We start from the raw sequence: 15836 nt of genomic DNA, 5'->3' as shown, positions 1-15836 counted from the left end.
TGCATGGGGTCACTAGGAGTTGGAACTGACTTGACGGCACTCTAACAACAATAATATATACTTCAAAAACCTCGTTTAATAGTAGAGTGAGACAAAGTTTGGTTAAAAAAATGGCAACCATAAGCCATAATAGTAGTGATGGCTGCATGATCTCATATTTACACGGTTCACAACAAACTTTCATAAAATTTATCTTACCTGACTTGCCCTAAACTGCTCTACCAGTCATAAGAACTCAGGCCTCCCACTCTTGGTCTGGTATTCCTGTTGTCCTGTGACTCAAAGAATGAAGGTCTAATCAACTTTCTTTTAAATCAATAGTTCCAGGAGAGTGTATGGAAGTGGCCTTAAGCCACTGAAGACTCATCACAAGCCCCCGGCTCTGCAGAATGGCCTAATGCCAGTGGCTAATGCCCAGGATTATCCGGCACTCAGTATCTGCCGATGCTCCAATCAAGCCTGCCTGTCAGAGTGCCCTGGCCCTACATAGTCTAAACTTTGCTTCAACAATCAAAGGCCTGACCCAGCCCCTCTGGGCCTGACTTGGCCCTACCAGCTGTACAGCCTCCTTGACTCCATGGATAGAGAGGGCCTCCTGGGTCAGGAGGTGAAGAATCCGGTTGCTGTGTGAGGCCTCCTTCCCTCCTTTCAGTAACAAGCCATTACCACTTGCAATAGCCAAGGCTGCCACCTGCAGATCAAAGAAGAGAATAGTGAATCAAAGGAGGAAACATAACAGTAGCATTAGCATTTACTGAGCACTTTTTCTGTGCTACACACTGTGTTACTTGCTTTATAAGGCTTAGTCTGTTTTAGAGTCCTGGTGGCATAGTGGCTAAAGCACTCAGCTGCTAACCGAAAGGTTGGCGGTTTGAACCACCAGCCACTACACAGGAGAAGGATGTGGGAGTCTGTTTCTGTAAAGATTACAGCCTCAGAGACCCTTTGGGGCAGTTCTGCTCTGTCCTTTAGGGTCGCTATGAGTTGGAATCGACTCCACGTCAACAGATGAGGGTGGTAAGTAAGCCTGTTTAATCTTCATGACTTTCTAGTGAATTAAGTACCTGTTTTATTCCCCATCTTACAGGTAACGAAACCGAAGCCTAGGGAGGCTGGTGACTCCCCAAGCTCACATAGCTTGTAAACGGCAGGGCTGGGAGTCATACCCATACCCAAGTGGCTTGATTCCAGAGCCAAACCACCCTGGACCTTACAAGCTCAACTATATGGCTAAGCACCAGTAGCAAAGCAACCTGACTTAACTGGCCAGGGTTACAGTGCCACGCCCCACCCCCACTTTGGCCACTGTGGAAAACAGCACTCTCAGCTGCCTCTGCAGGCAAGTGTATGGAAGTGACTCAGGCTGAGGCATGGGGACGCTTTAGGTCACATCCTCCCCTGGCCCTATAATAGATCCAAGAGCTCCAAATTCCTGGTGCCAAGAACCTAGAGAAGACTAGAGCTCTTGCCCGCCCCTGGGCAGCTATGCAGAGACTACTGGGAAAAGAGCACCGTGCCTGTTTGGGGAGGAAAAGGTAGTTACCCTTGGAGACTGATACTGACCTGATCTTCCTAAGCCTGGAATTTAATTTTCTGAATGCTCCTGGGATAAATGAGAATCTTCCTGTTCTTGTAACTTAGTGAAGGAAACTACTAGAAAAATTCTTGCTTGAATATACTAATCTCCAGATTAGTGATTCCTAATCCTTGTTTGTTTTGTTCATGCAACCCTTATAAAAGTTAGTAAACTTTCTCCAGATAAATGCAGAAACACACAGAATTCTCTCACCTACAGCTTTTAGGATGGATTCTATGAAGGAATCCGTGGTTGCGATCCTGGGTGAGGAACCTCAGCTGTGGCTGGCTGAGGATGAAACCTCAAACTCCCTTGTGAAGTATCAGCTAGTATGGATGAAAGGTAGCAGAGAAACCACAGCCTTCAAGGCCCTAGGACTCATTTTTATTAGCAGAGGGGAGTTTTGCAGTCATTACTAGGGCATTTCTGCAAGACAGGTATGTGGACAGAAGGTGGTGGTATGCCAACACCAGCCAGGGGCTAAGGACAGACCCTAATGGTATGGGAGTCCCTTGGTGAATAACCTGGTTTAAGTCACATCAGAGAGTAACCTCCATGGAGCATTCTGGACTCCCACGATCACCTATGCACTACAGTAAAGGGGTGCTATGTTTTTAAATAATTTCTCTTTGAGACTTTGGGTTAGTACAAAGAAAGAGCAAGTATTATTTTTACTAGTGGAACGTCCAAAGGAAAAATGTTCCCAGGTAAGGGTGGCTACTCTCTAATGCCACCTGGTATTTCAGGGCATGGCTGTTCAGTAAGAACTCAATACATGATTTCTGCATACTAACCTGCGATATGTCAACTTCCTTAAAAAGGGTGGCATTTTTGTTTTCACTAACTACTGAAAAGTTCTCTTCACTAAAAAAATGTGCCTACAGGAAGCTGTTTTTTTTTTTCTGTGCATTAGATGAAGGTTTACAGAGTAAATCAGTTTCTCAATTAACAATTAACACACATATTGTTTTGTGTCACTGTTTGCCAATCCCATGACGTGTCAACGCTCTCCTCTTTTTGACCTTGGGGTCCCCATTATCAGCTTTCCTGTCCCCTCCTGTCTTCTTGTCCTTGCCCTTGGACTGGTGTGCCCATTTAGCCTCGTTCTGTTTTATGGGCCTATCTGATCTTTGGCTGAAGGGTGAACCTCAGGAGTGACTTCAGTACTGAGTTAAAAAGGTGTCCAGGTTTATCCACTCTCTGTCAGACCATTAAGTATGTTTTTTTTTTTTTGGTGAATTAGAATTTTGTTCTACATTTATCTATAGGAAGCTATCTGTGACACTGATAATTAAGGAGTTTTTTCACACAGGCAAAGCCAGTTAACGAATGAATTGATCCTAAGTAGGCTAGCAGGGATTCTGTGGTCAGAGAATGAAGTGCAGCAGTGAGCTAGAGTATTTTAAATTTGCTCCTGCACTGTGGTACGGTAGATCGACCTGGGCTGGAGTCCCAGCTTCACCCTTACAACTTGTGTTAGGAATAATTAACTTCTATAAACTTGAGTAAATGGACATATCTACTAATCATTACTGGAAAAATCGATAACATAACATACCTTAAGAAGAGCCTGAGGATAAAGTCTTAAAAATTATCTCTGGGAGACTTATCTACAATCCTGAAAACAACCTCTTCCTTCAATTCCTCCCACCCCAATGGCAGGACATTTGTCACATACCTGGGGTAGACAGTCAGGGCGAGATTCAAAGATCACCAGCAGAACTCCAATTGGGACAGTCACTTGTTCTAGTTCCAAGTTTTTGGCAATTCGGGTCCGCCGCAAAACACGCCCCACGCTGTCCTGTGAGGAGGCTGCAATCTGCCGCAGACCGATAGCCAGGCTGTTCAATTTAGATGTGGAGAGGCTCAAACGTTTCAGCAGGGGAGCTGCAAGTCTCCCTGAAAAGAAGAGCACATGGTAAATTAGCAGATCTGGGCTGGCTCCACCACCAACTTTTATTTCTTGAGACTTCACTGACACACGGCACTGTATTAGGAACAGACACGGAACTCAGGGGTCTCAATAAAACAATGACATGCCACTTATACAGATTTTTTTCAAGGGTAGTTTGCACTCTATATCACCATTTAAAGGTGTGCACACCCATATCCTTTATGCCAGCAATTTTAGTTCCAGAAATTCATCATTTGTGTGCGTGAACCTGTATGTAAATGAGGATACTTACCACAGCAATTTTTGTAGTGGCGACAAATTGGGTTCCACCTAAAAATTCAAACAATGGGCTACAAATGCAGTTATCATAAATAATATATCTGTATATATTGATATGGATAGTTATGTAGAATACAGTTTGTGAAAAACGAAAACTGTAAAACAGCATATATGATATGACCGTATTTATCAGATACTGTGTGTGTGTGTATATGTATACATACACATGTGCACATGGAGCTGTCTGGAAGACATCAAGAACAATGATGGTTGTTGTCTACTTCATCTTTCTCTATTATTTACATTTTTTATAATTAGAGGCAATAATGAAGTTTTCTTCCAAAGTAAAAATTTCAATAGAATTATGGTAAATTCACATATGTAGAATATTATTTAAATTTAAGTAGTAAATTCGATATGATTCTCTTTCTGTATACATACTCATATTCATACGCATACATGTATGCAAGCTCAGAAAAGCTACTTGGCATCACATACCACAATCTTTACTGTGGTTAATGTTGAGGTGTGATTATGAAAAATTTTCCTTTCTTTTTAATAATCACACCCACCAAGATAAAATAAACACATTTGTATTTTTTAAGGGGAGGAACCAACTCTACACCAAGAAAAAAACGAAATCCATCATCTTACCAACCAATTATGTCAGCTAATTAATTTTCTTTATTTTTCCCCATGTGCATTTTAATGAAGTTTTAATTATAGTCCAGGTTAAACATTATGTTCTAGCTCTTTGCCTAACAATTCTTTTAAGTTTTTCACGTTGCAGAAATTATCATTTTAATTACTACTAAATATTGCATTGAGTTGATACTGCTTAATGCACTTACCTACACCTATGTGATTAGACATTCAGGTCGTTTCTAGTTTTTACGTGTGCTAAATAATCCGGCTCCAAAAATTTTAATATATAAGCTGTTTTCTCCTCTTGAAATATTTTCTTAGGATAAATTCCCAGAAATGGGATTATCAAGTCAAAAGGGACGACCACGCTTGTGTACACCCAGGACTTTGTTCTTAAACCATTGTGCATCTTTGTGTATTTCCAGGGAGATATAACTGGGATCAGAAGTCAGAGAGTTTTGTCAACAACTAGCTGTGTGACCTTGGCCAACGGCTTTAACCTCCGCGGGCCTCGATTCTTTTATCTTTAAAGAAAAAAACTGGGTATCAAAGATTTCCTTCATTCCTGAAACTCTATTTTATGACCTCATAATACTGAAAAGAATCAAGGCTAGATGTAAAGTCTAAAAGAAGTTCCAAATCAGCTGTTGCAAAAATGTTTTAAGGAACGAAAGCAATGCTGATGAGGCTTACAAGGTTTCAATGAAGCCTTGCAATATTTCTTTGGACATCTGCTAATCTGGATGTTTAAGGCGCCTTTATTCAACAGAAAAGAAATTCAAAATTCCATAAAACTGACCCCGTTATTTTAAGGTGGAATTAGGAAAAGAGAGAATAAATGAGGGCCTACCTGACTGGATGGCATCTAACAACAACAACAACCTGACTCTACGTATTTAGTTGCCTTGAGTTCAGCCATCTCACTCACACTATCATTAGCACCTCAAAGGCACTTCCGTATACCACCTTTGGTTAACTCTGGGCAGACTCACACAAATCAATTATCTTAAGAGACATGCTATCTTTCATCAGATGCTGCAAAAACTATTTCTACAACTCTCTCATATGCACAATCATCTGGGTTTGAATCCTTGGTCCATCACTGGCCATCTGAGTAAGTGGCAACTTCTCTGAGCTGTAAAATGGAAATAGTAATAGCAGCTGCCTTACAGGTAGAGTCCCTGGATACCATAAGTGGTTAAGTGCTCGACTACTAGCTGAAAGATTGGTGGTTTGAACCTATCCAGATGCGCCTCAGAAGACAGGCCTGGCGATCTGCTTCCCAAAACTTACAACCTTGAATACCCTATATAGCAGTTGTATTGTGTACACATGAGGTTGCCATGAGTCAGAAAAGACTCAAGGGCAGCTAACACCAACCATCTCATAGGTACTAGGTTGTGAAGAAAAAGTGCTCAACAAAAGTTAGCTATTATTAGCTGAATTTCTGAAGCAGTGGGGTTCTCAATCTTTTTGTTTTTGTTTTTTGTCCTGAAATTGCCCTAGTAACCATGGCTCATGGCTTGCAGGGAATGGAGAAAATCCCTTTGGGGGGCTGTATTAGAATATATGGGGTGGGGGAGTATGTACAGCTTGAAAAGGTCAACTAATACCAGCCACACACTTTTAATAAAAATGATGCATAATACACAATTTTTTCTATAATAATCTTGTCTTTTGGCAGACAATGATGTAAGAATTATTAGTGAAAACAAAACAAAACACTTTCATAACAATAACTCTAAATAGCATGGTCATCTTTACCCTGTGCCTCCTCCAGGTCCTTTTTGTTGGCTGACAGGATCTCATCACGCTGGTCCGTCAAGAGATCAGCCAGATGATGAATAATTTCTGCTCTCTAGGAGGAAAGGCAAAGTGTTAAATAAACACACACACAAACATGCTAATCCAAGAATAATGCACACCATATTTTTTTAAACCTGCTCTTCCAGAGAGTGACAGACTTTCTTCCTAAGTCCAAGGTTGCCATGGACTGAAACCTTCTTCCTGTATAGCCTTCCTTCTCCACCACAGTTGCCCTCGGTTTTTCTTTTCTCTTTCTCACTGTTCACGTCCCCTCATTTCTTCTTACTTTTCCTCCTCCTTTACCACTCCTGATTATTATAATCAGCAAATCATGGCCTGGTGAGGGGGGGATGATGAATCACAGTCTGTCCAGGAGACAGGAGCCAGCACTTTGCATCGGCAGGATGCACACGTCCTCACATTTCACTAGCTACACAGTTTTATGTTCCGTGTACATTTTTTGCATCCACTTTTCCTTTTTTTGATGATTATTTATTTAACAACCATCAAGGGGAAGATCCAGTCCTGGACACTGGAGGAAACACCAATCCTTACCCACCTAAATCAGGAAACCTGGCAAATTAGTGTGGTGATTACTGAAGGGGTAGAATGAAGTGGTTTGAGAAAGAGAAGCTAGGTTTCTCCTTTCCTTTCTCTGCTCGTGGCTATTTTAAAATCTCTTCTCCTTTCTCAAGCCAAAGAATTCCCCAGCATAAAACGACATACATCAATCCGAAGCCCACACTTAGCATCATGACCCTTGGGGAGCAAGCTTCAGTCCTGACCGCCTCACCATCTCCGGCTTCACCGTGTCTGCTGCCTAGACTGACTAATTCACATAGGCAGGGCTGGGCTCACGAGCTTCCGTCTTACAGTTAAGTTAGGTGATTTGGAATGGGCTGGGATAAGTAGTTTTCCTTCATTTCCATGCTGAATATGTGGCAGGATCAGATAGCCTCCTTGGTCTCATCATTTCCATGATGCTTTTGATCAAAACATCATAATGATGGAAAAGTCAGTAGGCCTCTGCCTACTAAAGACAAAAGGGAAAATAAAATTTAACAAAAGAAAAAAGATACAGTGTATTTGAATCAGGCTTGTGACTCAGGCTAAGTGTGGAGCACTAGGGATAAACCGGGAGTGGGCAGGTGGGGGTGCTGCATTAACCTGCTCATGTTGGATCTGTCAGCACGGCATGACTCGCTCTGGACACTGCAATAAAACTACGAGAGGAGGTTATTACCTGCTCAGGTTCCAAAGTGGCCAACATCCGTCCTCCAGATCGAGCCATTTCTCCTTGCTGTTCAACTGTAGGACCTGCAAGAACATTTGCGAACATCACATCACGGTCAGCTTAGTTCTCTCATGATCCCAGCACGTGCCCACGCTCGTCACACCCACAGAAGGAATGCTCGTGCCTTGTAATATCTGTTTCACACACTGAGATCACTTTAAACAGTGAAATGGCAAAGATTAACTCAGGCATAAATGTAACTTCCTGTATTCTGGGGTCTATAATATGCTTAATATCTTCTATAGTTTAATTGTACCTTTGCTTATCTTTTAAAATTTGTTTGTATTTCAAAATACAGATTATGAGGCAATTCTGTCCATTGTGAACACTTAAGAGCACAGGCTACCTAAAAATTCCAAAAATAGGCTACAATGCAGTTATTATAAATAATAAAGTGCCTTATGCACCTCTGGATCTCTAGTGCTAATTAGTACCTGGCATCCAGCATGAGCCTGGCAAATATTTCTTGAGAAAATGAATGCTTATATTCCTTAACCCAGTGATTCTGGAGAAAACAGGAGACCTAGCTAGACAGGTAAGATAAAATTTTACCAAAGCAAAATCCAATTTTGCAAATAATATTCAAAAGCAATACCATATTTCATATTAGCACATCAATTTTGTGCTCTGTGTTCCTGGAGTGAGTGTTCGGTCCTCAGTCCTATCTAGACTGTGGTGTTACCATAGTCCATGGGACACCACTCGCCATGGAACCTTATGAAGACCAGTAATTACCTGCAGGCTTCACTTCTGAAAAGAAGGTGCCAACTTTCTTTCCTTCCACAATGTCTGTGATGACATGCCCGGACACCTTTGGGTGGGTTCCATTGGCAATAACAACAGAAGTGCCACCTTGCAAAGCCCAGAGGGCCGCCTTCACCTATAGAGGTCAAATCCAAAGAGCAGATTCAGATCTCTACGGGGTCTAGTCACCTACACTTGAAACTTTCAAGAAGACATAAAACACAATTTGATATTGGGTAATTAAGTATCCAAGGAATGTTTTTAATAGCTTAGATGCTCTGAAAACACGCTCAGACCGTGTACTCTTCCAACGCACAGTCCAACCATGGCAGGTGCTGCCTAAAGACAAACCAATCTATCCTTAGTTCTCAGCATGTTCTCTCTTCAAGACTCTCTAGTACTGGGACTCATTACTTCTATATTTTCCTTATTATGCCTCAACTTCGAAGCAGTTCAGTATCTGGCCTGGTTTTTGACCAAGTCTGATCCTAAGTACTTTTAGCTTGTTTACATAGGGCTCTCGTGAACTTCCTTTTCTGGGTCTGTCCTCTTATCTCTTTTTGTGCTGCCCCACCCCGTTCTGGGTTGGCAAGTTGTCCTTATCTCTGCTAGTGCGACTTATGATGTTGTACTTTACAGATATAACTTCTTGGAACAATTAGTGGAAATAATTTTTGAAAGATTCTATTAAGAAATATTTCAGCTAATAACATTAGAGAATTTACAAATTATGAAAAATATATAGGCCCTGCCCTTAAGGAGTTCACAATATAAACGCAGTGTTCATATAATATTAATAAAAAGACTGCATATACAGACAGTACTAAATGTAGGTATATAATACTCATTATATACATGCATGTTTAAATGTGCCTCTATCTGAACCATTAACTCCCATAAAAGAAAAAACCCAAACCAGTTGTGGTTGAGTTGATTCTGACTCATAGCGACCCTACAGGACAGAGTAGAACTGCCCCACAGAGTTTCCAAGGAGTGCCTGGTAGATTCCAACCGCCGATCTTCGGGTTGGCAGCTGCAGCACTTAACCACTACGATACCAGGGTTTCCTTAACTCCCATACAATTACCAAAACGGAAGGGACTATTGTCGTTTGGGCTTCACAACTGTTACTGGCAGCGAAGGTACCTGGTCCTTACCTTGGCTTCCATGCCACCCATTCCCACTCTAGACTTGGTTCCAAAAGTCACAGACTGCTGATCTCCGGGATAAAAGATATCAATGAGTTTTGCATCATCTGACCCTGGGGGGCTGTCAAAGAGGCCTAAAAAAGAAGAGTCAGTGATACTGCTTTAATGTAGAAGAGCGTGTCCCTAGACAGGCTTTTCCAACCACCCTGCACTTTCTTTGCCAGTTGAATTCTGCTGTACCAAGAGCTCTGAGCAGAGACAGAATGGGGATCAGTGGGTCCACCCACACTAAAACAGCTCTAGAAAAGCTCACCTCACACACTTACATAGCCTGCCTTCATAGATGAATGTGTTCCCCCATCAGAGCACGGCCATATCCTTGGCACAAATGATATTAACCTGTCCCGCAGCTCCTGGGACTACTGAAAAAGCACAGAAGCAGTGCAGAAACAGTGCAGCAGCCATATATAGCTTAATGGGACTACCTCCAAGAAAGATGAAATTTGAGACAGGCAGTCATTACTCTCACAGTACCCGCTGAAACAGCCACTAATTTAGACTCCCCATTTTATGGGCGAGTTGCTGTGAAGGTTACACTGAGTCAGCAGGAGAGCTCATGACTCTTGGCATTCAGTCTGGATTTGTAGCCATTAAGCATCTGTGTCCCTTTTATAACTGAGCACAGTGACAGAAAACAGAGTAACATGAATGTTACATGCATAAAATTCAAGATGAAAAACCCACAATTTCACTTTGAAAAAGAACAAGTAGGAGCCTTGGAAGGGGAGAAAAGGGGAAGCAAGGGCTTAAGGAAATGAAGTCAAGTCCAGACCTAAGTGAGACAGACAGGGAGAGACTCCTCGTGGTTGGGGACTGGCTGAAGTACATTTTGGGCAGTGATGTCCTACACTTGGTTATAAGTTACTGCTTGTCCTCTGCTGTAATGTACCCATCCCCTCCACTGCTCTAAATCTTCAGTACATCTCTGCTGTATGCAACCTCTCTGGAGGGGTAAAAGAATAAGGGGAGTGAGGAAATCAGTGTCCAGTATAGAATAAAACAGCATAAACCAAGATCCGCAATTACAGGGAGAAGAAGAATAACCTCTCACCATCTCTGTCTACCTACAGCTCTCCTAGGATTGAGGGCAGGGTCCCTCCCAGAAGCTTCAATGCTATGAGACTGTGGGCTTGAATTGTGAGGCTGTTCTAATTTCACAGAGCAGTAGGCCGGACAACCCCAAACCCAAACTTCCCCAGAGACATCGAGGGGTTCCCAGCATTCTGATATTCTGCCTACTCCTCTTTTTCCCTTACAGCAGCTTCTCAAACCCACCAAGGATATATTTAAAATTCTGATGTTATTCTAGAAATCAACATTCAGTGGATAACCAATTAATCACAGTGACAGCATAAGCCTGCCATTGACCAATTTTGGTATCTGAAGCCACATTAAAACTAGAGTTTACCAGAGCGTATTTCAAATTGGGTTTTACAAGTTAATCTGACTCACATCCTTTTCCTTGCTGGGCAGTAGAGGAGAAAAGGAAGAGTGTGGATTTTAAAATTGGACAGATTTAGATTTGAAAATAGCCTTTGCCAAGTACTAGCTATGTAACTCTGTATATACCATTTGGCTGATCTGAACTTCATTTCTTTATTTGTATAACTGGGCTAACCTACCTACTTTGCAGAGATGCCACAAGGATTAAATAAAGTGACATTTGTAAAGCAGTTAGCACAATATTGACACATAGTAGAAATTCAGTAAAAATCTGTTAACTGAAATGCCTTCTTCAGGGTGGCTCACACTTAACCAACTTAACTGTTTCTATTCTAAAACTTCAAATTACAGTGTATCAACATGATACTAAGACTTCTTACAGGTAAAGATACTGACATACAGGCATGACATCTCTGATTTTCCACATGGGCAGAAGACAGATTAATTCACCCACATCTGTCCCTGCCTTATCTGGGCAGCTCACTGTCCTTACCTTACACTGCCGGAGTATAAAGTGGAGAATAAGTCCTGCCATGTTAAGCTGCCTTGGGTGTGGGCTGGGAACTAAGTTTCTCTGACCTCCTGGCAAGGGAGCTAAAGCAAATGGAAGAAATGATGAAGTACATGTACTGAACGGAAGATTTCAAAGGGTGGCTTGAGAAGACAAAGTAGAGAATTACAACGAAATGTGCAAGGACCTGGAGTTAGAAAACCAAAAGAGAAGAACACATTAGGCATTTCTCAAGGTAAAAGAACTAAAGAAAAAATTAAAGCTTGAGTTGCAATACTGAAGACCTCCATGGGCAAAATACTGAATGACCCAGGAAGCATCTAAAGATAACGGAAGGAATACACAGAGTTACTGTACCAAAAATAACTGGTCAACATTCAACCATTTCAGGAGGTAGCATATGGTCAAGAACATACGGTAATGAAGGAAGAAGTCCAAGCTGCACTGAAGGCATTGGTGAAAAACAAGGCTCCAGGAATTGATGGAATACCAATTGAGATGTTTCAACAAACATATGCAGCACTGGAAGTGCTCCCTTGTCTATGCAAGAAAATTGAAGACAGCCCGTATTTGTGCCCATTCCAAAGAAACATGATCCAACAGAATGCGGAAACTATCAAACAGTATCAGTATTACATGCAACTAAAATTTTGCTGAAGATAATTCAAAAGTGGTTGCAGGGCACTGCCAGAAATTCAAGCTCAATTCAGAAGAGGACGTGGAACAAGGATTATCACTGCTGATGTCAAATGAATCTTGGCTGAAAGCAGAGAATACCAGAAAGACGTTTACCTGTGTTTTATTGACTATGCAAGGGCATTCGACTGTGTAGATCATAACAAATTACGGACAACACTGTGAAGAATGGGAATTCCAGAACACTTAATTGTGCTCTTGAGGAACCTGTACACAGATCAAGAGGTAGTTGTTTGAACAGAACAAGGGGATACCACATAGTTCAAAGTCAGGAAAGGTGTGTGTCAGAGTTGTATCCTTTCACCATACTTATTCAATCTGTATGCTGAGCAGCACATATCTGAGAAGGTGGACTATAAGAAGAACAATGCAATATCAGGATTGGAGGAAGGCTCACTAACAATCTACAATATGCAGATGACACAACCTTGCTTGCTGAAAGTGAAGAGGACTTGAAACACTTACTGATGAAGATCAAAGACTACAGCCTTCAGTATGCGTTACAACTCAACATAAAGAAACCAAATCTTCACAACTGGACCAGTAAGCAATATCAGGATAAACCGGCAAGAGACCAAAGTTGTCAAGGATTTCATTTTACTTAGATCCACAATCAACGCCCATGGAAGCAGCAGTGAAGAAATCAAACGGCGTACTGAATTGGGCAAATCTGTGGCAAAAGACCTCTTTAAAGTGTTAAAAAGATGTCACTTTGAGGATTAAGGTGCCCCTGACCCAAGCCATGGTATTTTCAATTGTCTCATATGCATGCAAAAGTGGGACAATGAATAAGGGAGACTGAAGAAGAATAGATACCTTTGAATTATGGTGTTGGTGAAGAATATTGAACACACCATGGACTGCCAGAAGAACGAACAATCTGTCTAGGAAGGATTATAGCCAGAATGCTCCTTAGAAGTGAGGATGGCAAGACTTCATCACACGTACTTTGGAAATATTATCAGGAGGGTCCAGTCCCTAGAGAAGGATATTATGCTTGGTAAAGCAGAGGGTCAGCAAAAAAGAGGAAGACCCTCAATGAAATGATTGACGCAGTGGCTGCAAAGATGGGCTCAAGTATAGCAATGATTGTGAGGATGACACAGGACCAGGCAGTGCTTTGTTCTGTTGCACATAGGGTTGCTATGAGTTGGAACCAACTTGATGGCACCTAATAATAACAACAATGACTTACATGAAAAACTGAAAGTGATCAAAACCACAATGAGATATTACTTCACATCCACGAGGATGGCTAAAATTTAAAGGGGCAGATAATAACAAGTGTTGACAAGGATATGGATAAAACAGAACCCTCATACACTTCTTGTGGGAATGTAAAAGGATACAGCCACATTGGAAAACTGTGTGGCAGTTCCCCAAAAGGCTAAACATTATTACTACATGACCCAGCAACTCCACCCTCAGTGAAATAAAAACATATGTCCACACAAAATCTCATATGCCCATGTTCATAGCAGCATTATTCATAATAGCTCAAAAGCGGAACCAATCCGAAGAGCCATCAACCGATGAGTAAGTAAAACGTAGTATATCTATACAATAGAATTATTATTCAGCAATAAAATGAAATTAAATACAGATATATGCTACAACATGGATGAATCTTGAAAACATGCTGAGTGAAAGAAGCCAGTCATAAAGGACCACATATTGTATGACTGCATTTGCATGAAATGTCCAGAATAGGGAAATCCATAGAAACAGAAAATAGATTGGTGATTGCCCAGTGGATAGTGACTGCTAAGGGTATAGTTCTTTTTGGATGGTGAAAATGTTCTAAAATCAATAGAGATGGTTCCAATACTAGAAATCATTGAATTGAACACTTTAAATAGGTGAATTGTATAGTATGTGAATTATATCTCAATAAAGCTATTATTAAAAAAAAAAAAAGGAAAGTGCCTAGACATAATGTTTCAGCATTCAAACTGTATCTCCCAGACTTGCCCACATTCTTTTGAGTCATAAAAACCCTTTGTCAGACCGTATGTGTCAGAAATTCATAATGGTCCATAGTGAAAAACAAAAGATCTATAGGACTCAAACAAGGAGGGGAACTCACATGCCAACACAGGTAGCATTTTAAAGAAAAAGGCATTACTTTGTACCTTCTACATCTGAAAGAACAATCAAGAGGTCAGTTTTCATTTCCACGGCCAGACGGGCAGCCAGGCTATCGTTATCTTTAACACTAATGACCTGGAAAGCAGGTAAAAAGTCGTAAGTGAGCTGAATGCAGTCCAAAAAAAATTCACAGAAGCAGTCAGCTAGGCTCTGGGAGGCAAAACCAGTGACCCTAAGTATTTGGGTGGCAGCTCTTTCAAGCCCCTTCTGCCTGTAAAACACAATGCCCACTGCAACCCCTTTTCCAAACATGCAGCCTTCTACTCACTGGTACACACAAGCCATGCTCAGAGCAGCACCATCCTAAAGCATTACAGCACCTTACCCTCTTGAATGCATGCCCCTGACTTCAGAAGAGCTTATGCAGCCACTGCTCCATACTGCCAGCTTTTCTCCTGTCTCCATCTTGTCTATGCTGAACTTCTGGTGTTAGTACATGCAGCACGGCACAGCATTAGTGTCTCCAGCATGCTAAACCCTTAGGAATACTTTACCCACATTTACCCCCTGGAGGTCACTATTGGGCTCAGCTGGGGGGACAACGGCATCGTTTGTGTTGACAATCGGGACGATGTTCATTCGGAGGAGCTCATGAAGTGTCCCATTGAGGTTCCGGCGCTTTTGCTCATCATGGAAATCCAGATTGGTCACCAAAATCTACAAGGATTAAATAGACCAAAAACACTGGAGCAGGGGTAAATGGTGAACTTCCAAGGAACAGCATACAAAAGATGCTAAGAGTGTGGGGGGCAAACTTTAGACTTCTGGGACTCCACACGGATATGAATAGAATACACATCTCGAGATGCTTATTCGATTCTTTTAGACATGAAAAAAATCCTGGCATCTGATTCAAGGCCTGGCAATTAAGTAACTCTGGATCCTAGCATCTGATTCAAGGCCTGGCAATTAAATATTTGGTGAGTGAGTGAACAACTGCTTTATCCTGCTTGGGAAAAGGTATTAGACACAATGGTACAGGGTTCAGTTGTCACTGTTTTTGTTCTGAAGCAGACCACTACTAGAGTTAACAAAGGCTGTGTCTGAGCATGTAGGACTCGCCTGGAGGTTTATGGAGATGAGTCTTGAGTCACAGGCTGAAAGAACATCTAAACATAACTTAGTTCAAAGGACGAGTTGGGCATAAGCTGCTCAAAGCCAAGGAGAGAGTTGGGAGTGGGAGCAGTAAATAGCCCTGCTTTCTTGCTTGAATCAAGAGCACTGGGCAATGATTAGTAGGAGAGAAAATTAATGCAGATGATGGCAAAAAACTAAATGGTAAGAATTCCTGAAGCTCATGAATAAATGCTTTAATGTCATCTCTCTGATGCTGAAGGGTTGTTGCTATGTAGAACAGGCTGAAGTAGGACAGGTTGAAGATGGCTGGTCAAGAACAAACAGTCTAAATGGAGATAGTTGAGGCCTGAACTAGGGTCTGGTTATGGTGACTGAAAAGAAAACAACAGTACTAAGAAAGACAAAACAGCAGCCTTAATAATAGATAAAACGTGGGTGAGGGAGATGCAGAAGTTACATGACTGAGGGAAATAATTCACTCACTCACTCATCTGACAAAAAGTTTATTAGGTACC

At 41.6% G+C, this 15836-nt stretch overlaps 1 protein-coding gene across 5 annotated transcripts in view; it reads right to left on the bottom strand.

The window, feature by feature from the left end:
- ALDH18A1 (aldehyde dehydrogenase 18 family member A1) overlaps positions 1-15836 on the bottom strand; it is a 43873-nt gene that overhangs the window by 11539 nt on the left and 16498 nt on the right. For 4 of the 5 annotated variants that reach the window (XM_023546904.2, XM_064269548.1, XM_023546903.2 and 1 more), the window contains 8 exons: positions 14743-14901; positions 14229-14319; positions 9396-9520; positions 8230-8374; positions 7444-7517; positions 6159-6252; positions 3255-3475; positions 554-691 (listed from right to left, as the gene is read on the bottom strand). In XM_023546904.2, the coding sequence (XP_023402672.1) occupies positions 554-691; positions 3255-3475; positions 6159-6252; positions 7444-7517; positions 8230-8374; positions 9396-9520; positions 14229-14319; positions 14743-14901 (1047 nt within the window). The remainder of the gene's footprint in view (positions 1-553; positions 692-3254; positions 3476-6158; positions 6253-7443; positions 7518-8229; positions 8375-9395; positions 9521-14228; positions 14320-14742; positions 14902-15836) is intronic. The other variant, XM_003409218.4, reaches the window with a different exon arrangement.

Source organism: Loxodonta africana, chromosome 16, assembly GCF_030014295.1.
Source record: "Loxodonta africana isolate mLoxAfr1 chromosome 16, mLoxAfr1.hap2, whole genome shotgun sequence".
Lineage (NCBI taxonomy): Eukaryota > Metazoa > Chordata > Mammalia > Proboscidea > Elephantidae > Loxodonta > Loxodonta africana.
The sequence above is the reverse complement of the archived record's forward strand: the minus strand, read 5'-3'. Positions and strand labels throughout refer to the sequence as shown.